General features: G+C 43.4%; 1 protein-coding gene across 2 annotated transcripts in view; it reads right to left on the minus strand.

Annotated features, from left to right (window-relative positions):
* LOC132779003 (solute carrier family 22 member 13-like) overlaps window positions 1-22,603 on the minus strand; it is a 28,276-nt gene extending 5,673 nt beyond the window's left edge. Inside the window, exons 1-8 of one of the 2 annotated variants that reach the window (XM_067470385.1) lie at window positions 22,534-22,603; window positions 14,488-14,918; window positions 11,414-11,517; window positions 9,408-9,562; window positions 6,426-6,594; window positions 4,446-4,566; window positions 2,475-2,569; window positions 768-982 (exon numbers count right to left, since the gene is read on the minus strand). In XM_067470385.1, coding sequence (XP_067326486.1) covers window positions 768-982; window positions 2,475-2,569; window positions 4,446-4,566; window positions 6,426-6,594; window positions 9,408-9,562; window positions 11,414-11,517; window positions 14,488-14,853 — 1,225 coding nt within the window. In that variant the 5' untranslated portion in view covers window positions 14,854-14,918; window positions 22,534-22,603. Of the gene's footprint in view, window positions 1-767; window positions 983-2,474; window positions 2,570-4,445; window positions 4,567-6,425; window positions 6,595-9,407; window positions 9,563-11,413; window positions 11,518-14,487; window positions 14,938-22,533 lie in introns of those variants that run through there. The other variant, XM_060782630.2, reaches the window with a different exon arrangement.
* Window positions 22,604-22,945: the final 342 nt, after the last annotated feature.

The following is a 22,945-nucleotide window of genomic DNA, read 5'->3' on the forward strand; positions in this document are numbered from 1 at the left end:
TCTCCTGACGATTCACCTGCATCTATGGCAAGCATCCTCAGAGGTAGTGAGGTCTGTCGGAACTAGGAAAAAGGGTTTATATATCTGTGGAATTACCAGGGTGGGACAAAGGACTCTTGTCTGTTGGAGCTAGGTGTGAATGTTTCACCTGATCACCTTGATTAGCATTTGATTGCCTGGCAGTGCCTGGAGAAATCTTTTGTTGAGAGGTGATTAGATGTCCTTGTTTGTTTCCTCTCTATTGTTGTGCTGTTGTAATTTTAGAGTTTTTTAATACTGGTAGCCAGAATTTGTTCATTTTCATGGTTTCCTCCTTTCTGTTGAAATTGTCCACATGCAAAATGACAGTTATGAAGCAGCAACGAAAATAAAGTTATGGTTGGGGGTCACCACAATATGAAGAACTGTATTAAGGGGTTGCAGCATGAGGAAGGTTGAGAAACTCTGTGTTAGATGGACTCTCTTTTCCTGCAGTTTGAAGCCATTGCTTCAAATGCAACATAACATGCTCTTATGTAAATATATATATATATGATGCTACATTTCTTCAAGGAATATTGGCATAGTGAGCAACACAGACAGGTAGTGTCACTTCACGAGCATGTAAGTCCAAAGCATTATTTGTGCACACCTTTTCATGACCCTCCCTGAAGGATTGGATCATTGGTTATCAATGGCTATTCAATCATAACACGTGCCTTTCCAAGGCAAGCATGTCTTGTGTTTAATTATTTCATGAATGTTTGGGTTTTGTTGGCGAGTTTTACCTTGGGGAACCACCGGAATCAACAAGCACACGATTCCACCCAGGAGCAGCCACGCAGCCTGGCACTTCTTCCTGCCCAACCACTGAAGGAAGAAAATACAGGACAAGCGAGATGGTATTTCAACTGCTCCGAAGATGAGCTGGGTCATGTAGATGTCCACACCGAAATCCCCGACGTGGAGACTCACGCCATAGTACACAAGGCTGTCCGCAAACCTGAATACAAAGCAAAGAAGACTCCTGTTTCCCTTGAACTGAATTTGTATCATTTCCTAGAATCATAGAATAATAGGGTTTGAAGAAACTATATGGGTCATCCAGCCCAACCCCCTTCTCCCATGCAGGAAAAGCTCCATCAAAGCACCCCTGACAGATGGCCACCCAGCCTGTTTAAAAGTCTCCAAGAAAGGACCTTCCACCACACAGAGTTCCACTGCTGAACACAACTTTACAGTCAGGAAATTCTTCCTAACGTTGTATTGTCAAAGGCTTTCATGGCCGGAATCACTGGGTTGTTGTAGGTTTTTTCGTGCTATATAGCCATGGTCTAGAGGCATTTTCTCCTGACGTTTCACCTGCATCTATGGCAAGCATCCTCAGAGGTAGTGAGGTCTGTTGGAACTAGGGAAAAGGGTTTATATATCTGTGGAATGACCAGGGTGAGACAAAGGACTCGTGTCTATTGGAGCTAGGTGTGAATGTTTCAACTGACCACCTTGATTAGCATTTGATTTCCTGGCAGTGCCTGGAGCAAACTTTTGTGGAGAGGTGATTAGATGTCCTTGTTGTTGTGCTGTTGTAATTTTAGAGTTTTTTAACACTGGTAGCCGGATTTTGTTCATTTTCATGGTTTAAGGGAGGTTGTCTATTTTGTCTCAGTCCTGGGAATTCATCTTCTGACTGATGTTGATACGGAGGTGCAGCAGTTCCTTGTCTGTGTTTGCGAGTTCTTTGCAGATTGTGTGAATTCTCTCTCGTATCCGGTGAGTCTGTGATGTTTTGAAAGTCTTTTTGGCTGCGAGAAATTGTGGGATGGTATCTGTGTGTCTGCAGCATAGAAGGAAAGTCAGGGAGCACAGTAGATGTGCTTTCTTGGTCCTTGGTTTTTCCAGTTTTCGTGTGTTTTGGAACAGTTTCTCCCCGTAGAGGTGTTCAATATATTGTCGAAGGCTTTCATGGCCAGAATCACTGGGTTGTTGTAGATTTTTCCTAGTTCCAACAGACCTCACTACCTCTGAGGATGCTTGCCATAGATGCAGGTGAAACGTCAGGAGAGAATGCCTCTAGACCATGGCCATATAGCCCGAAAAAAAACCTACAACAACCCACTTCCTAACGTTCTTTGCAATTAGCCCCAAGGCACTCATAATTCTCCAGAGCTTGGAAAAGTTACTTGTAGGACCACAACTTCAGTGAGGATGGCCCAAAAAAACAACTTTTCCAAGATTTGCATTGAGTTCAACCAATCTCAGAGGAAGCTCGAAGCCGAGGTAGGTTTATGCCTCACTTCCAAAGAAGAAAAGGACAGGACAGAACGTTCCTGGGAATCCATTTAAATGAAATTACAGTGGGTTGCTATGAGTTTTTCGGGCTGAATGGCCATGTTCCAGAAGCATGCTCTCCTGACATTTCACCTGCATCTATGGCAGGCATCCTCAGAGGTTGTGAGGTCCTGTTTTATTGGATTGTTTTAATGTAGAAGACTCACCAGACCCAGACCATGATCAAAGTCATACGCCGTAGGTGCGCCTTCTTGAAAAGATCCAGGATGTTCCCAGATTTTGCCTTCTGCTCTGGAGCCAGCTTCAAAGGGTGCAGAACAAATGAGACAAAACATCAACCCAAAATCAATATACAGTCAGATTTCCCCATTCACTGAGATTAAGGGTACAGGACCCACATTAAAGTGGGGGGAAATGAGAGAATGTCTCTCGATGAATCTTATGGTCCTCCATTGCAATTCTGTGGTCTGTCAAAAGTTGTGCTAGAAAACTTAGAGATACCTCAAGAAAGCATCTCTTTAGGAATGTCTAGGGTCCCTTCCACACATCCCTGTATCCCAGAATATCAAGGCAGAAAGTCACACAATATCTGCTTGGAACTGTATTATCCAAGTCCACACTGCCATTTATGCCAGTTAAAAGCAAAAAATGTGAGATTTTATTCAACTGTGTGAAAGGGGCCTGAGTCTTCTATAGATCTGATAAATACGGTCACTCTAGAGCCCTATATACACTGCCATACAATAATAATAATAATAATAATAATAATAATAATAATAATAATAATAATCTTTATTTATACCCCACCACCATCTTCCCAATGGGGACTCAGGACAGCTTACATGAGGCCAAGCCCAAACAACAAATTACAACAGAATAAAACCAAAAACGCAAACAATAAACAACATCATAATTACATAAAACATGAATGCATAACAATATAAAATTACAATAAACACAATCACATTATATGAGACTATCCAGTGCTTCCCAACCTTTGATCCTCCAGGTGTTTTGGACTTCAGCTCCCACATTTCCTAACAGCTGGTAAGCTGGCTGGGATTTCTGGAGGTGACGTCCAAAACAACTAGAAGACCAAAGGTTGGGAGCCACTGGTCTACACTGACCATATATTGCATCTCCAAACTGCATTATATGGCAGTGTAGATGTTCTGTCACGCACTGGGCTTGAAACAAATTGCCTTTGAAACAGGACGTGCAACTTTAGCCCAGTGGGAAGCCAGGGGGCCCGAAGAGAAATTCTTAAGGATTTTCACCATAAACAGTCTCTAGAGGGCTTGTAAAATATAACAAAGTCTTTTATTGGTGAACAATCAACAGAAACTTCTTTTGTCTTCAAAAGGTTAAACAAATGCTTCCAGGCTTTTGTGCAACTGGTGGCTTCCAACTGTTACTTTTACTCTAAAGGAAAATCCCTTTCCAAACTTCTCCCAGGCTAACTGTGATCCTAAACCTAACTGATGTGGATCCACTACCGGGCTGAACTGCGTCTCATAACCGAGTGGACCTACCAGTAGGCCTGTAGTCACTTAGCTGGAGTTCTTGATGTTTAAAGCTGCTATTCCCTCCAAAATTCCTCGGGGCTGTAAGGCTGTTTCCCTGGGAACCTTTGGGAATCTTTGGATGCTCTTAAGACTGTTCTCCCCCGGGAAGTCTTAAGGGTTGAAGCCTTTGTACAGGAGAAAGTCTGTACACGTCCTGTACATTGACTTTCCTTGCTGAGACTAACTGAAAATGGCTCCCTTCCCTTCTAAATTGTCCTGAACAGGGGGCGGAACCAAACTTAACAATGATGGACAGGGGGTCTGCCCTATAACTGCAAACTTTAACAGGAAGCCACCCTTCTGCAGAATCCCAAGCCTTGGGCTGCAAGCAAACACTTAATACAAAGCAAATAAAGTTGGAGCTTCTGGTACAGCTGTACCAGCACAGTAGATGGGACCTAAGCTTCTCCAGTCCTTCAGTGTGACTCTGTGAGTGAATGGGGACACTCTGGACCTATAAGACCTTGCAAAACTACAACTCCCAAGATTCTATGGTGTCGAACCACATTATTTCTGCAGAGTATATGCACTCATTTGGGAGTACTTTGTGCCTCACTTCTCTCCCAGAACTTTCCTTAAGAAGAGCAATAGAAACCCCATTCTTTGGGACACCTGATCAAGCAGTTCTTCCGGAATGGTTCGTCTGTTGATGGAGGCGGCTTTTTGGAGCAGCTCTTTGGCTTCCTTGATCTTCCCTTTGGTCACAAGCCATCGGGCAGAATTAGGGAGGACCCTGCAAAGTACAAAAGGCAACGAAGCACATTAGCACATTAGTTGGTCAATAAACGATCGTGGAAAGGAGGGTATAGCGAAGTTCAAAGATATCTGGGCAGAGGGGACAAACAATCAATCCCACCACTGCCACCAATATAGCAAAATTTGGACTAAGTTGAATGTGTTAATGACCGAATGTTCTTGTTGGGTATTACTGCCACCACCTCAGCTTCTATTGGCCTGAGGAACCAAAGGTGTGAATGTGTTTTAGGTAAGAGGTGTTTGTGCCCTTGTTCTTCTATGGCTTCCTCACTGGCTGACTGGACTTTAAAATGGTTTGACAGAGTGAGTTCTGAGGCGATTAATAGACTGAGGCATACACCAGTTAATGGTAAACTAAGAATGGTTTATTGAACTTTATATTAACAATAACTCATAGAAATGAGTGGTACAGAAGCGTGATTCAGTTGCAGAAACTTGGTTACTTAAACAAATAGTTCCCCTGACAGAAAAGCTTTTAAAATTGTGAGTTCCCTAAAACACACTGCTCTATCCTTAGAAACAGTGTCAACTGGAGAACAGACCCCTATCTGTCTCCACCACAGGGCAGTAAGCTCCCTTATACTATCCCAAGTATAAGGAGACAAATCTTTCTTTTACTGGCTCTCAGAACACAGTAAAATCCTAGCCTTTGTCTCAGCCTATTCCCTAAACTTAAGGCTCACTAAAAGCTCTTCCTTTTCTGTCAAATCCCTGCTCTATCTAGCTTCCTCTCCTAAAAATCCCTTCCTTCTCTCTCCCTTGTCAAAACACTTCTCCCTCTGTCAAAAGCTGACAGCTTATTTCCCTCTCTCAACCGACTCCTCCCCCAATTGCTATACCCAATCAGGAGTCGGCTTGACTCCTCCTCCTGTCCTGCCTGCCTTCCAAGATGACAGCCACTGTCATGCAGGCTTCGGCCTAGTCGACTGAAAGGTAGATTTCATCACAGAGGGCGACAGGATGACATTCAGATCTGGTTCAGCCGAAAAGCTATTGGAAGAACTTTGGTGTCAATAGTGTCCCAACAAAAATCCTGAATGGAATAGAGCAAAAAGCATAAGGATAATGAGATAAAGGACCCTTTTATGCAATTAGCCTTCCACATTTGCTGGAGGGGTTTGGGAGGCAATGACCCGCCCGTGTCGGAATTGCTGTTCAGCCTGCATCCAGAGATATTACAAGACTTCCCAAAACAAACAGTGCCTTTCTCAATGTATTGTCGAAGGCTTTCATGGCTGGAATCACTGGGTTGTTGTAGGTTTTTTTCAGGCTGCATGGCCATGTTCTAGAGGCATTCCCTCCTGACGTTTCACCTGCATCTATGGCAAGCATCCTCAGAGGTCTTTCTCAAGTAACCCGGGCATCACTGGGTCCTCAAGCTAGTATCCAATAAAGTCAGCAATCTGATTTATATATACAACAAATAACTCATGGAGGAGGCTTGTAGAAGGTTGCTATTTCTCACAGGAATGTCCAAAGAATACTTTGAAGCCAGGCATCCTATCCATATGCCTTGTATCTAAATCCAAACCTGACTAAACAGAGCAAACTGCAGCCTTCCACATATTACTGTATCCCAACTCCCATTAGTCATGATGTCTAATGATAAGGAATTCAGGAGTTGTAGTCCTCTAATAACACAGATATCTATAAAAGAGTTGTAAATATGCAATTGGGTCTTTTGCATTTTTACAACAATTGCATATTTACAACAAGGAGTTGTAGTCCACCATCTGGAGGTCCACATAAAGTGACATAATGGGACAGATTGAGCTCATGGGCCTTGAGGTTAGCTCACAGGTCTTGTGATATCGGTCTTGGGCAGGCTCCACTCACCATATGTAGAAAAAGAGTGCAAAGGCAGGGACAGAGCCCACGATCTGATACAGCCGCCAATCACGAACAGAGTACGCCAAGCCTGCCAAGGCCATCTGACCCATGGCGTTGCTGCAGTGGGTGATGACCAGCGCCCGCGCGCGGAAGGGAGCCCCGACCCACTCCGAACCTGGAAGGGGAGACAGCCTTTACAGTTACTGCCTGCTTATAATTCCTTCTGTAAAAACAAAAGTGTTAGAAAACTGTCAGCAATGAAAAAGAAAACCTTGGGGTGAGCTCCCACTGTTAGCCCTAGCTTCTGCCAACCTAGCAGTTTGAAAATGTGAGGAGATCAATAGGTACTACTTCGGTGGGAAGGCAAAAAGATGCTCCATGCAGTCATTCTGGCTAACACAACCAGAAGGTGTCTACAGACAATGCAGGCTCCTCGGCTTGGAAATGGAGATGAGCACCTCCCTTAGAGCCAGAGATGAGCATCGCCTCCAGAGCCAAAAATGAAAAAGAGGAACCTTTGCCTTTGTCTGTGTATTTGTATTTCATTGTATCAGGGACAATGCAGTGCCTGTGTCTGTTTATATGCTGTAATCTGCTCTGAGTCCCCTTGGGAAGGGCAGAATATGAATAAAGTGTTGTTGCTGTTGTTGTTGTTGTTGTTGTTGTTGTTTTTGTTGTTGTTGTTGTAAATAGGAGCTCCAGGTGCTCTTGAAGTAGCTTCCCATTTTGCTTTGGCTCAGCACTAGGATTACCATATTATGCAAATCTAATGCACACCCTAACTTTGGGAAGGTACCGGTAATTTAGCCAAAAAAGTGAGCATTAGATTTGAGTAAATACAGCAATTATAGAATCCTAGAATAGGAAGAGACCCTGTGCTGGCACGGCTGTGCCAGGAGATTTTATTCTTTTACTTGCATTGTTAGTTTGCATGAATCTATTCAAACTATGCCTTTTTGCAATCAGGTGGCTTCCCCAGGTTGCAATCATAGGGCCAACAACCTATCAATCATCATTAGAGCCTTTAGATCTGCCCCTTTCCCCAGGTTTTGGAGGGAAAAGGGGACTTTTAGTTCAGTCTCACAGTTTGGAGCCCTACAGTAGGACGTGTGGGCTTTTCTCTACCCCACCTGTAAAAAGCTTCGCTTCTTAGAGCTCTGCCGGGGTCAAAGATATAGATCTACAGCCAGCTTTTGCTGGGGAAGAAGGAAAACTTCTACAGCTTTGCTGGAGAGTAAAGTTACAGTTCCACAGCCTTCGTGGAGAAACTAAAAGGACACCAGCTTGGCAGATCTGCAGCAACCATTGCCTGCTAAGGGCTACTCGGGCTATCCATAACGCAGCTTGGAGCCGGGAGTTGGGGCCTCATGCCAGTAAGGTAAAGAAAGATTGCCCAAGGAGGGGTCAGAAGGTTTCCCTAAAGAGGAAAGGAACAGTTTATCAACAGTTGCCTGTCCCTTGTCGGCAGATCGAGAAACTTAACAGTTTTTCAAGATTATTTGTTCAAAGATTTAAGCCTTAATAAAGAACTTTGTTGGACTTATTTTGAACCTCTACAGAACTTTGTGTTGGGAAACCTGTGGGACCCTTTAGCTGAGGCACCCCAGTGTCCCGTTGGGCATACAGAAAGCATGTCCTATAAACAGACATTGTTACAGGCCCAGCGCGACAGCACAAACCCCCCTCAAGTGACTTCCAGCCCAACCCAATTATGATTTTTCCAGATTTTTGCTACATTTGCTTAAATGTAATGAGATGTCTTGGAGGTGGGACCCAAGTCTAAACACAAAATTCATATATGTTTCATGGATTCATTATACAGATAGCTTGGGGGTAATTTTATACACAATATTTTAAATAATGTTGTGCTTGAAACAAAGTTTGAGCACACTGAACCATCAAAAAGCAAATCTCAACCATTTCACATTCACAGATGAAGAATACTCAGCCTATATTAAAGGGCCAGGCTTTAGCACAGCAGGTTAACCACCAGCTGCAATCAATCTTGCCAATTGAAAGATGAACAGTTCAAAGCCCAGCTTCTGCCTACCTAGCAGTTGGAAAGCAAAATGTGAGTAGATAAATAGATACCGCTTTAAAGCGGGGAGGTATTTAAGGCAACCATAGAGAAATGCCAGAAAAATCAAGGAGGAAGTTTACAAACAAAAGCTCTTTGGCAGGGAAGATGTAGCAACAGCACCTCCCTGTGGCCGGAACTGAGCACAAGCCTCCAAGATGCCAAAGATGGGAAAACCTATATATACCTCTATCTATGTACAGTTGTTTGTCTTGTCAGTGTTTGACAGCATTGAATGTTTGCCAAATATGTGTTCTATGGTCTGCCTTGAGTCCCCTTCAGGGTGAGAAGGGCAGAATATTAATAATGTAAATAAATATATTGTATTGTGATTGTTGCATTTCACCCGGATAATTTGTGTTATGATTGTATTGCAGTTTTATATTCTATCATTCATTCTTTCCCAGCACCAAAGTGTTTCTCAACTTTCCCAACGCCATGACCCCTTAATACAGTTCCTCACGTTGTGGTGACCTCCAACCATAACATTATTTTCATTGCTACTTCATAACTGTAATTTTGCTACTGTTATGAATCATAATGTAAATATCTGAATATGCAGGATGTATTTTCATTCACTGGACCAAATTTGGCAGAAATACCTGATATGCCCAGATTTGAATACTGATGGGGTGGGGAGGGGGGTTGATTTTGTCATTTGGGAGTTGTAGTTGCTGGGATTTATAGTTCACCTACAATCAAGGAGAATTCAGTTTTGCACAGTTTTATACTCTATCACTCATTATTTCCCTTTGTGCCTGTATACTTTGATACCTAAACATTACATGCCTTTGGCAAGACCCATTATTTCGGGTTGTTTCACTCGTACATTGATGGCACTGCATGAAGACATCAAATAATGCAATCTGAACTTTTTCAGGATGGAAAAAACATAAACCTGGGCATCTTACTTAAAGCTGCCATGCTGATACTGATCCCAGCAAAAGCGGCTCCCACCACGAATCTCAGGACAATGTAGACGATGAAATTTGGAGCAAACGCGGCCCCGACACCAAAGGAACCCATTAGCAGGAGCTGGAGCAAAATGGACCATCGACTACCTATCCTAACCAGAAAGGGGGAAAGTAACATGCATGAGTCTGTCAGCAGTGCAGAGACCCAAACTTGTATATGATCAGCATTAACGAAGTGGTGGAAATACATATTAGACTTGTTCATATCCAAGCAAAACCTTGCCTACTAAAAAGTAGCATTAGGAAGAAAAGTTAATCCTCTCATTGGCCCCATCTACACTGCCATATAATGCAATTTAACTACATTGAACTGCATTATATAATGCAGTAGATGGGACTATTGATTTTCCACTTCGTGTCCTTCCTACCAGGTAGTCCCATGCATGGAATATCTCTATTACATCTCCGTAGGTAAATCAGGTATTGAGCATTAGCGTCACAAGTGTGCATCTGCACTGAATGCAGTTTGACATCACTTTCACTGCCGTGATTTCAATGCTATGGGAGTTGCGGTTTTACAAGGTCTTTTGCCTTCTCTATCAAATAGTGCTTGTCCCTCGCAAACTGCATCTCCCATAATTCCATAGCACCGCGCCAGAGTAGTTAAAGTGGTGTAAAAGTGCATTAATTCCACATTGTAGATGCAAACTAACGTGTCATTGACAGGTCTTCCGTTCTTGGCAAAACAATAACAAATAACACAAGACATTGTATATTATCTGCATTGCACTGTTTTAGTGTTTTGATGCCACTTTGATTTTCATGGCTCTATCCTGGGCATGGGCAAACTTGGGCCCTCCAGGTGTTTTGGACTTCAACTCCCACAATTCCTAACAGCCAGGAGGCTGTTAGGAATTGTGGGAGTTGAAGTCCAAAACACCTGGAGGGCCCAACTTTGCCCATGCCTGTTCTATCCTATGGGATCCTAGAACATCAAGGGTCTCATATAGCTGCACCCAAGGTCTCATATAGCCCAGCCCTTAATTGTACAGCATCCTTAATCAAGTAAGGAATGATAACTTGGATGGATCCATGATGCAATAGTTTCATCCTATAAGATCCTAGCCAGTGGCAGATTCCTAAGAGAAAGAGAAAGAGAAAGAGAAGCGTCCAGTTTTGCATTCCCCTTGAGTGTGGCAAGTAGGGTTTGTTTTTTGGGCACACCCCATTAATAACTGCCCATACACATTCCTTTCTAGGATTCCCGGCACTGGCTCTGGAAGAGCAGGAAGCCTCTTTGGGAAAGGCCCCTGTTTTGCATAGCATATTTGGGTCAACTTGCACAGAGCAAAGCAGGGCACCGAAAACACTGGTGTCACTAGGGAGGTGCAGGTGGTGCAGATTGGTGCATATTGTGCCAAAAAAAGGGCTCTCACAGTCAGGAATTTCTTCCTCATGTTCAGACGGAATCTCCTCTCTTGTAGCTTGAAGCCATTGTTCTGCGTCCTAGTCTCCAACAATGGCTTCAAACTACAAGAGAGGAGATTCTGTCTGAGCATTAGGAAGAACTTCCTGACTGAGAGAGCCGTTCAGCAGTGGAACTCTCTGCCCCGCAGTGTGGTGGAGGTTCCTTCTTTGGAAGCTTTTAAACAGAGGCTGGATGGCCATCTGTCAGGGGTGATTTGAATGCAATATTCCTGCTTCTTGGCAGTGGGTTGGACTGGATGGCCCATGAGGTCTCTTCCAACTCTTTGATTCTATGATTCTTGCAAACTGTAAATGCTGGACCTATTTTAGGATTGGCGCATGGCACTCTGGACAATGCCTTAAACCCAGGACAGATTCCCTTTCCCATTCACAAGAGAATTGCTGCTGCAAAGGCACCCCACTTCCCTTGCCATATCGCAACACCTTTCTAAAGAAAGCATACCAATGGCTATTCCTATAAGAATTGTAAGGACACACAAGAGACAACACAATACAAAGTTCAAGGTTTTCTTTACCTGTCACTCAGCGGGCCGAAGACAATGGCTCCAACCAAAAGGCCAGCCATGAAGATGGACTGAGAGATGTCATTGAGGTCTTTCCGGTCACAAACCAAATTAAACTGAAGGAGAAAGAGACAAAATCCTTTGCAATTAAACTCCATAACCCAAGGCAAACCCCAATTACTAGGAACCACAGAAAGCCAAACATTTCTTCCATTTAGAAATGTGGAAATGCAAATTATTCCCCCATTTATTTATTTACCATATTTATTTTCCACCTTTCTCACCCAGCAAAGGACTCAGGGCAGATTACAATGCACATATACACGACAAACATTCAATGCAATTTAGACATACAACATATATAGACAGATACAGAGGCACTTTAACATTCCAACTTTTCTGGCTTCATGAGGGTATGCTTGATTTCGACCACAGGGGGAGCTGCCACTTCACTGTCCATTTGTGACACCAAGTCCTTTGATGGAGTACTTCCTCATTCTTCTGTATGCTGTTGGAAGGTTTTATGGCATTATAAATTAGTTAAATTAGCCTCCCCCATAAAGCGGTACCTAAATTTCCTACTTGACAGATGCAACTGTCTTTCGGGCTGCATAGGTCAACAGCAAGCTAGACTATTAATGGCCAGAAGCTCACTCCAACTTGGGCTGGCTTCAAACTCATGACCTCTCGATCAGTAGTGATTTAATGCAGCTGGCTACTAACTAGCTGCCCACAGCCCGGTCCTTAGTTGTGTCACCCATGCATTAGTGGGAGAAATGACAACGATTAGCATTATTTTGAGTGTTTAACTAGGGGTGTATCTACATTCTAGCAATAATGCAGTTTGGTACCACTTTGACTACCATGGCCCAAGGCTAAGGAATCATGGGAGACATAGTTTTGCAAGGTTTTTACTTTCTCTGACAAAGCGTGTTGGTACTGCACTACAACTCCCAGGATTCCATAGCCTTGAGCCATGACAGTGGTGGTAGTGTTTATGATGATATATTTATATCCCACTTTCCTCTCTTAAACAAGTCTCAAGGCAGCTACCAATTTGGAGACAAATAACAATTAGTTTAGAATTACAAATTGGGATTTTTCAGAACACACAAAGTTTAATTCTGCTCACGACATAGACAGAGCAAGGTCTTGTCTCCCACCAGTGAGGTCAATATATTTTAGGTCTAAATTACTCATTCCCCAAAGCTTTAGCCAGGTTAATAGGCCTCTCAGGCAGCTCGCTATATACAACTTGTTATTTTAAATCTCTTATCCAAGTCAGAGTTTAACCCTGCCCTATGAAACCTGGCATAAATAGGAAATCTTATCTAATGCTTAAAGTGAATGACTCCTTCAAAATTCAAGAAAAGAGTAAATGGACATGGGACAGTTCTGCTGTTTTTGTTTTTGTTTTGTTTTTTCATGTCAGGAGCGACTTGAGAAACTGCAAGTCACTTCTGGTATGGTAAGTCACTTCTGTCTGCAAGGACATTGCCCAGGGGATGCCCAGATGTTTTTCCATCCTGTGGGAGGCTTCTCTCATGTCCCTGCATGGGAAGCTGGAGCTGACAGAAGGGAGCTCATCCTGCTCCCCAGACTCAAACCATCTGCAAGGACATTGCCCAGGGGATGCCCGGATGCTTTTCCATCCTGTGGGAGGCTTCTCTCTTATCCCTGCATGGGAATCTGAAGCTTACAGATGGAAGCTCCCCCCGCTCCCCTGGACATTGCCCAGGGGATGCCCAGATGTTTTTCCATCCTGTGGGAGGCTTCTCTCCTATCCCTACATGGGAAGCTGGAGCTGGCAGAAAGGAGTTCACCCCACTCCCCAGACTCAAACTGTCTGCTAGGACATTGCCCAGGGGTCGCCCGGATGTCTTTCCATCCTGTGGGAGGCTTCTCTCATGTCTCTGAATTGGAAAGCTGGAGCTGACAGATGGGAGCTCTCCCCCTCCCCAGACTCAAACCATCCGCAAGGATATTGCCCAGGGGATTCCCGGATATTTTTCCATCCTGTGGGAGACTTCTCTCATGTCATATCCCTGCATGGGAAGCTGGAGCTGACATACAGGAGCTCACCCTGCTCCCCAGACTCAAACCACCTGCAAGGACATTGCCCAGGGTACGCCCAAATCTTTTTCCATCCTGTGGGAGGCTTCTCTCATATCCCTACATGGGAAGCTGGAGCTGACAGAAAGGAGTTCCCCCCACTCCCCAGACTCAAACTGTCTGCTAAGACATTGCCCAGGGGACGCCCGGATGTTTTTCCATCCTGTGGGAGGTTTCTCTCATATCCCTGCATGGAAAGCTGGAGCTGACAGACAGGAGCTCACCCCGCTCCCCAGACTCAAACCATCTGCAAGGACATTGCCCAGGGTACGCCCAAATCTTTTTCCATCCTGTGGGAGGCTTCTCTCATATCCCTGCATGGGAAGCTGGAGCTGACAGATGGGAACTCACCCTGCTCCCCAGACCCAAACCATCTGCAAGGACATTGCCCAGGGGACGCCCGGATGTTTTTCCATCCTGTGGGAGGCTTCTCTCATGTCCCTGCATGGGAAGCTGGAGCTGACAGACAGGAGCTCACCCCGCTACCTAGATTCAAACCGCTGACCTTTCAGTCAGCAGTTCAGCCAGCATAAGGGTTTAACCCATTTCGCCACCAGGGGCTCTGAGTTCTGCTGCTAGGACTGTACCACAAAGGAATGCATTTGGGAATGTTAGTGTTTCAACACCATCGGTCCTGTTGTGCATCAGTTTCAAAGCAGAATAGTCCGTTCATTGGTTCCCCTGTGTAATAATACAGACGTTGCAAAAAATACTCAATTCTAATTTCCACAGACATAGGTCCATTCACAAAGACACTAGTCCCCAAGTGAACTCCAGGAAGGAACCTTTTTTATTATACAGTCAATCCTACACATTGGGGTTAGGGCAAGCACGGGCAAACTTCAGCCTGCCAGGTGTTTTGGACTTCAACTCCCACAATTCCTAACAGCCTCCACCCTATTCTATATAATGCATATACATTTCAAGAGAGATTGAACTGCCTATTTTCCCAAAAGGAGTATCAAAGAACTTACGTCGGTCAGCAAAGTTGGCTTTTGTGCCTCTGGATACACCCAACCAGACTGGCATTTTTCCGTAGCATTGAGTCCCTTTGTGAGGATCGACTCGAGGTCTCCCTCAACCGGAGTGTACATCGTGCATTCCTCCAGCGACCCATCCGGCTTTCTAGGGATGGTCAAGTTCACCTCCTGCTCCTGGGTCAGGTTCAAGCCCTGGAGCCAGCTCGTTTTGCAGTAATGAGGCTCCTCTATGGCTATAAACTGCTGCCCAAAGATGTGGAAGGGAGTGAGGAAGTTCGGGATGCAGATCAGGAACACCAGCCATATCTGAAACCTCCCGAATTCTCCCACCGCTTTCAAGATTTCTCCAAATTCCACCATTCCTGGTTCTTCAAAAGCTGGACTGAGGAGTCATCACACCCAGGACCCGAAATTAATGTTTAAACCTAATTAAGGAGAAGGTGAATAATTAATCCGGCTTTCTCAGTAGATAAATTGATAGATCCCATCCCACCCCATCAGCTGCCAAGAAGCATGTTGTGTGCTTATCGCTATGTATGCAAGTTGTGCAAAACCGTTCTGTGTTGACTTTGGAATCTGTTTGCACCGATCAAAGCTAATACAAGTTCCAAGAGTCCAGTGTAAAGGGACAATGTAATAGTCATCTCAGAGAAAGCATTGCTGGGGAAGTTAAGGTAAAGGTAGTCCCCTGACATTAAGTCCAGTCATGTCTGACTCTGGGGTGTGGTGCTCATCTCCATTTCTAAGCCGAAGAGTCAGCGTTGTCTGTAGACACCTCCAAAGTCATGTGGCTGGCATGACTGCATGGAGCGCCGTTACCTTCCCACCGGAGCGGTACCTATTGATCTACTTGCATTTGCATGTTTTCGAACTGCTAGGTTGGCAGAAGCTAGGGCTGACAGCGGAAGCTCACGCCGCTCCCCGGAATCGAACCTGCGACCTTTCGATCAACAAGCTCAGCAGCTCAGTGCTTTAACCCACCGGGAAGTTGTTGTTGTTGTCGTTATTATTATTATTATTATTATTATTATTATTATTATTATTTTACTGACATAAAAACACAATATGTCACAACAAATGAGATCTCTATGCTGGATTTCATATCACAAAATCACAAGTTGAACACTTCCCAAGCATCTAGGACTGTGTGATGTATTTTTGAATGATGCGCACAGATCCAAGTCAGGTGGCCTTTTGCAGTTCACAGATCGTAATTTTGTCAATATTTACTGTTTCCAAATGCCGGCTGAGATCTTTTGGCACAGCACCCAGTCTGCCAATGACCACTGGGACCACCTGTACTGGTTCATGCCTTTGCAGTTCGATTTTGAGGTCCTGATAACAGCTGATTTTTTCCTGTTGTTTTTCCCCAATGTAACTGTCACTTGGAATGGCGACAACAATATTCCAGACTTTTTCTTTTCCACAATCGTGATGTTTGGTGTGTTGTGTTCCAAAACTTTGTCAGTCTGGATTCGAAGGTCGCACAGTATTGTTACGTGTTCATTTTCCACTAGCTTTGCAGGTTTATGATCCCACCATTTCTTTACTGCTGGTAGGTGGTACTTAGAATCATAGAATCATAGAATCAAAGAGTTGGAAGAGACCTCATGGGCCATCCAGTCCAACCCCATTCTGCCAAGAAGCAGGAAATTTGCATTCAAATCACCCTTGACAGATGGCCATCCAGCTTCTGTTTAAAAGCTTCCAAAGAAGGGGCCTCCACCACACTCCGGGGAAGAGAGTTCCACTGCTGAACGGCTCTCACAGTCAGGAAGTTCTTCCTCATGTTCAGATGGAATCTCATTTCTTGTAGTTTGAAGCCGTTGTTCCGCGTCCTAGTCTCCAGGGAAGCAGAAAACAAGCTTGCTCCCTCCTCCCTGTGGCTTCGTCTCACATATTTATACATGGCTATCATATCTCCTCTCAGCCGTCTCTTCTTCAGGCTAAACATGCCCAGCTCCTTAAGCCGCTCCTCATAGGGCTTGTTCTCCAGACCCTTGATCATTTTAGTTGCCCTTCTCTGGACACATTCAATGCAACTGTCACCTGGTATGGCGACATCAATAATCCAGACTTTTTTCTTTTCCACAATTGTGATGTCTGGTGTGTTGTGTTCCAAAACTATGTCAGTCTATATTCGAAAGTTGCACAGAATTTTTGTGTGTTCATTTTTTCACTACCTTTGCAGGTTTATGATCCCACCATTTCTTTATTGCTGGTAGGTGGTACTTGTGACATAAGTTCCAGTGAATCATCTGGGCAACAGAGTTGTGCCTTTGTTTGTAGTCCATCTGTGCGATTTTCTTGCAACAGCTGAGGATATGATTCATGGTTTCATCAGCTTCCTTGCACAGTCTGCATGTTGTGTCATCGGCTGATTTTTCAATCCTGATTTGCTGTGACATACTGTGTTTTTGTGTCAGTAAAATAATAATAATAATAATAATAATAATAGTAGTAGTAGTAGTAACAGTAATAGTAATAATAACTTCCCCGGCAATGCCTTCTCTGTGATGAATATTACATTGTACCTTTACACTGGACTCTTGAAACTTGTATTAGTTTTGATTGGTGCAAACAGATTCCAATTATTATTATTATTATTATTATTATTATTATTATTATTAGAAGTGAACTAAGGATATAGTTGTAATGTCTTTAAAAAACACAAAGTTTAAAAAACTTGGCATTATACTAAATGTCCTTTGACCAGTATCTGGCCACTTGGCATGCCTCTGGTGTTGCTATAAGAAGGCCCTCCATTGTGCATGTGGCAGGGCTCAGGTTGCATTGTAATAGGTGGTCTGTGCTTTGCTCTTCTTCACACTCACATGTCATGGACTCTATTTTGTGACCCCATTTCTTAAGGTTGGCTCTGCATCTCGTGGTGCCAGAGCACAGTCTGTTCTTCCAAGTCGCCCAGTCTTCTGTGTGCCCAGGAGGGAGTCTTTCATTTGGTATCATTTGGGTTGAGGTTCTGGGTTTTAGCCTGCCACTTATGGACTCTCGCTTGCTGAGGTGTTACTGAGAGTATCTCTGTAGATCTTAGAAAGCTATTTCTTGATTTAAGGTATTGGCATGCTTGCTGATATCCGAACAGGGAATGGGCCGGAGATGTCATTGTGTTGGTCCTTTCATTACTGGCTGCTACTTTCCAGTAGATGTCAGGTAGTGGAATACCGGTTAAACAGTATAATTTCTCCTGTGGTGTGAGGTGTAGACATCCTGTGATAACACAGCATGTCTCATTAAGAGCCTAAACCATTGTTTTAATGTGGTGAGATGTGTTCCAAACTGGGCATGCATACTCAGCAGCAGAGTAGCAAAGCACAAAGGCAGATGCCTTCACTGTATCTGGTTGTGATCCCCAGGTTGTGCCAGTCAGTTTTCCTTTGATATTGTTTCTAGTATCCACTTTTTGCTTGATATTCAAGCAGTGCTTCTTATAAGTCAAAGCACAGTCCAGAGTGACTCCCAGGTATTTTGGTGTGCTGCAATGCTCCAATGGATTTTCTTCCCAGGTAATCCTCAGAGCTCGAGATGCTTGTCTGTTCTTAAGATGATAGGCACATGTCTGTATTTTAGATGGATTAGGAATCAACTGGTTTTCTCTGTATTAAGCAGTAATAGAACATAAAGCTTCGGAGAGCTTCTGTTCAAGCATTTCAAAGCTGCCTGCTTGAGTGGTGATGGCACGATCATCAGCATAGATTAAACTCTATGTCTCTCCTGGCAGTGGCTGATCATTTGTGTAAATGTTAAACACTGGTGGAGTGAGCACACCATATGCTTCTCATATTATTTTTTATGCCCCGCTTTATCTCCCCCAAAGTTGATTCAAAGTGTCTTAACATAAAAACATTAGCATACAATTTGAAATATACAAATATACAAGCATTAAAACAGAATTAAACAAACAGTATTAAAATGTTCACATTCAAACATATTTAATGCATATTCGACTTACTTTGGGGTCGAGAAAAATATAAGTGCCAAAGCAAAGCATGACTTCCAAAGAAGTCTGTATTCTAATGTTTAGATTATAAAGAGAGTTACTCATTTGGTAATGAGAGTTAGATGGTGTTAAAGAGCAACCTGGTTTAGAGTCAATGTACCACTTGTAAAGAAAACATTTGTTTATCAAGTAACTATCTTCATCATTCGCTCTTTGCATCTGTTGCTCTTATTTCACCTTTGGCTCTTGTGCAGCTTGTGCAGCTTCATCCTTTTGTAGGCAATCGTGCAATATCGGGCAACAACTCCCATGAGCATCAGTCAGTAGTAGAGTGATAGAACTTTGCAATACAAAATGTTCAAGGACATCCCTAAGGATGTAGTTATAGAAGGCGAGAATATAAAGACATTGCCCCTAAATTCTTTCTTCTCCCCGTGAAATTTTCCTTTAGTTAAATTCCTCCTTGTAGTGTAGATGGCTTTGTTTACAGATTAATGCTGTTTGTACTATGTAATGTGCAGCATTTATGTATATAGCTTTCCCCTCATGTTCTTTTATATACAGAAAATGCCTTAACATTTATTATTATTATTATTATTTTCTGGGTTGTTGTAGGTTTTTCCAGTTATATATGGCCATGTTCTAGAGGCATTTTCTCCTGGCGTTTCACCTGCATCTATGGCAAGCATCCTCAGAGGTAGTGAGGTCTGTTGGAACTAGGAAAATGGGTTTATATATCTGTGGAATGACCAGGGTGAGACAAAGGACTCTTGTCTGCTGGAGCTAGGTGTGAATGTTTTAACTGCCCACCTTGATTGGTATTTGATGGCTTGGCAGTGCCTGGAGCAATCTTTTGTTGAGAGGTGGTTAGATGTGCCTGATTGTTTCCTCTCTGTTGTTTTGCTGTTGTAATTTTAGAGTTTTTTAATACTGGTAGCCAGATTTTGTTCATTTTCGTGGTTTCCTCCTTTCTGTTGAAATTGTCCACATGCTTGTGGATTTCAATGGCTTCTCTGTGTAGTCTGACATGGTGGTTGTGAGAGTGGTCCAGCATTTCTGTGTTCTCAAATAATATAGATGCAGGTGAAACGTCAGGAGAAAATGCCTCTAGAACATGGCCACATAGCCCGGAAAAACCTACAACAACCCAGTGAAGGCCATGAAAGCCTTCGACAATACATTATTATTTACGTCACATTTATCCACCCTTTTCAGCCCAAAGGCAACTGAAAAAAAAATACTTTGGTTCCTAAATTGATAGCATTACATACAGTGAGCTGCTGAAAATTCTTTCCAAAAGAAACCTTTGTTTAGCTGTGTTCTTATTCCCTTGGTAAGTTTGTCTACTTCCTTTCCTTTGGATTTTTTTTCCATGCCAGGAGCAACTTGAGAAACTGCAAGTTGTTTCTGGTGTGAGAGAATTGGCCATCTGCAAGAACGTTTTGCAGGGGATGCCCGGATGTTTTACCATCTCTCATGTCCCCGCATGAGAAGCTGGAGCTGACCGATGGGAGCTCACCCTGCTCCCCAAATTTGAACTGCTGACCTTTAGGTCAGCACTCCTGTCGGCCAGAAATTTGAAGAGAGAATAAATATTTTATTGGAGGGTGGGATTCTTCTTTGGGAATTCTTCTTTCCTCATCCCACAACTACAACCCTGAAGCTAATAATCCCTGCTCAATACCATATATTGCTTCCTTGTCAATATAAACAACATATAATCACTGCATCAATTACATCATTATCTACATTAGTTGGATATTTTGTGCTTTCATGCTTCTTATAACATCCCTGAATTGTGCATAATGGCTCAATGTCCTCACAACAGTGTGACATTCCTGTCATCTTTCAGGTATTTTCAACGCGTCCAGATTGAACTACCCGTCCCAGCATCCACACTCTCACTGATAGTTTTACCTAGCACGAGTGGAGGTGGCTAATAGTTCCCATGATGGGTATCTCTGTGTTAATCCAATCTGAGTTTTAGTCTGACCTTTAAAGAAGCAAGCTAAAACATTGAAACTATTTTGGAGTCAACATTCAGCACCTTGGATAGCTCAGGTCTTAGAGGGAATTGCTTCCAGGGTTGCATCTGCACTGGAGAATTAATGCGATTTGAGGCCACCTTAACTGCCATAGCTCAATGCTATGGAATCATGTTTCATTCCCCACAGTGTTGATGGAAGGGCGTTTCAAATTTTGAAAGTATTGCTTGTGTTTTCTAGGGTGCATGGCCATGTATGTGTCTTCCATTCTAAGAATTGGTCTATTCTAAATTTCTGACCTCCTTGTTGAGAAAAAACTCCATAATAGGTAAACGAAAATGCATTAGGATTATATGTTAGCCCAGGTCAACACCTCAGATCTCCATCACGAGGCAAGAAGGGCAGGCCGGGCCAGCAATTTATTCATTCATTTAACACATTCAAAATATGTTTGCCAGCCAGAAGCAAATAAATATACAAAGCTCGGACACTGATTGACAGAAATCAGTCATGAAACAGTTTTCGCCTTAAGGCTTACAGTCAAAAAGACATGTCAGAAACGAGGAAAAGGTTGGGATGAAAAAGAGAAACTACCCCACTCAGATAATAATTCTTAGTTACAAGACGTAAACACAAACTTGTACACATAATGGTTGCTGGATGATGCTGAGAATTATTGTGGTAGTGTTACAAGGTCTTTCATCTCCTCTGCAAAAGAGTGCTGATGTATCATTGAACTACAGCTCCCATGATTCCATAGCATTGAGCCATGGCTGTTAAAATGGTGTCAAACTGCATTAATTGTATAGTATAGAACAGGTATGGGCAAATCCATGCCCGAGGACCAGATGCAGCCCTTTGGGCTCTTTTCTCAGGCCCTCCTCTCTCCCACCATCTATCCTTTCTTCCTTCCTTCTCTCTTTCCTTCCTCCTTCCCTTCCTTCCCTCCCTCCTTTCCTCTTTACTCCCTCCTTCCCTTTCTTCCTTCCTCCTTCCTTCCTTCCTTTCTTCCCTTTTGTCTTTCCTCCCTCCCTTTCTTTCCCCCCTCCCTTCCTCCATTCCCTTCCACCATTCCTTCCTTCCATCCTTCCCTTCCTATCTTCCTTCCTTCCTTCTCTTTTTCCTTCCTCCTTTCCTCCTGGGGAATGTGTGGCTGGGAGAAGAGGGAACATGGGAACCATGTTTCAAGATCTCAAAGGGTGTCCCATTGAGGAGGAAGGGGAAAAACTGACTTTCTGCTCTCGGGACCAGGGCACAAGGGAGCAATGGTTTCAAATGGCAGGGAAAGAGATTCGACTGAAAAAATAAGAGCTGTTGGAGAGTGGCATAGGCTACCTGGGAGTGTGGTGGATCTCCTTCTCTGGAGGCTTTTCTGCAGAGGCAGTCTATTGGGAGTGCTTTGATTGTGCCTTCTTGGATGGCATGGGGGTTGGACTGGATATTCTAGGATTCTCGGATTCTATCTCAGAAGTAGGCAATATGGGATCTTATGGATACAGTTTTTCTCTCCTGACTACCATCTCATCCTGACCAATGCTAACCCTTTTGGGAGCTAAACATTTCCTGTCTTTCCTTTACTTTCTGCCTCCAAAAGAGAGGAAGGGGAGGAAAGGGCAGGGAGGGGGCTTGGGGAGAAACCCCTTCCTCCTCGCCCACCTACATTGCTCCGGCCCGCCATGTGTCCCCCTAATTAGAAAGTTTGCCCATGCCTAGTATAGAATTACCCAAGTGCTCCAGAGATCCAGGGTTCAAATCCCAAACTGAGCCATGAAACCCACTGGGTGAACTTAAGCAAGTCACATCCTCTCAGTCTCAGAGAAACCAATGACAACCCCTCTTTGAATAAATCTTTCCAAGAAAACCCCATTGTAGAGTCTTGCCGTAGGTCAGAAATGACTTGAAGGCACTTAACGACAATACAAATAAGTTGCATATCAAGGGGCAATGTGCAAAAGAGCATATATAAATTTTCTTGCGTGGCCTCAAACTTCCAAATGTCATAATGAATTAATCTTAAAACCAGAATAAGGAGAATGTGGGAAACCAAAAGCAACCAATTTCTCCCACCCCTAATATAATGCCAAACTTAAGCCATACCTGATAAAAGTCTGTGGAGCTCAAGCACTTCCAGGAAAAGATATCCCACAAATTGTTTTGCATCAACTGGCTGTTGGACGAAGGTAAGAACCATCTGGGTTCACACCTTGCCTTTTAACCCCACCTTTTCCCTGTGTCAGAACTTGCTTGCAGGCTATTCACTTCCTTGATTGCAGAGGTGGCTTTGTTAGTGTCTTCGAGAAAAACAATAGCACCATTCAAGACTATTTATTTATTATGTTAATATAGTATAACAATATATCCCCACCTATATTGAAAGATCTGAGGCCTGGTCATCAATCAAATAGAACAAATGAGAACCAGAAAAAAATAGTTATCAATGGTTCCCAACCTTTGGTCCTCCAGGTGTTTTGGACTTCAGGTCTCAAAATTCCTGACAGTTGGTCAACCT

Source organism: Anolis sagrei, chromosome 6, assembly GCF_037176765.1.
Source record: "Anolis sagrei isolate rAnoSag1 chromosome 6, rAnoSag1.mat, whole genome shotgun sequence".
Classification (NCBI taxonomy): domain Eukaryota; kingdom Metazoa; phylum Chordata; class Lepidosauria; order Squamata; family Dactyloidae; genus Anolis; species Anolis sagrei.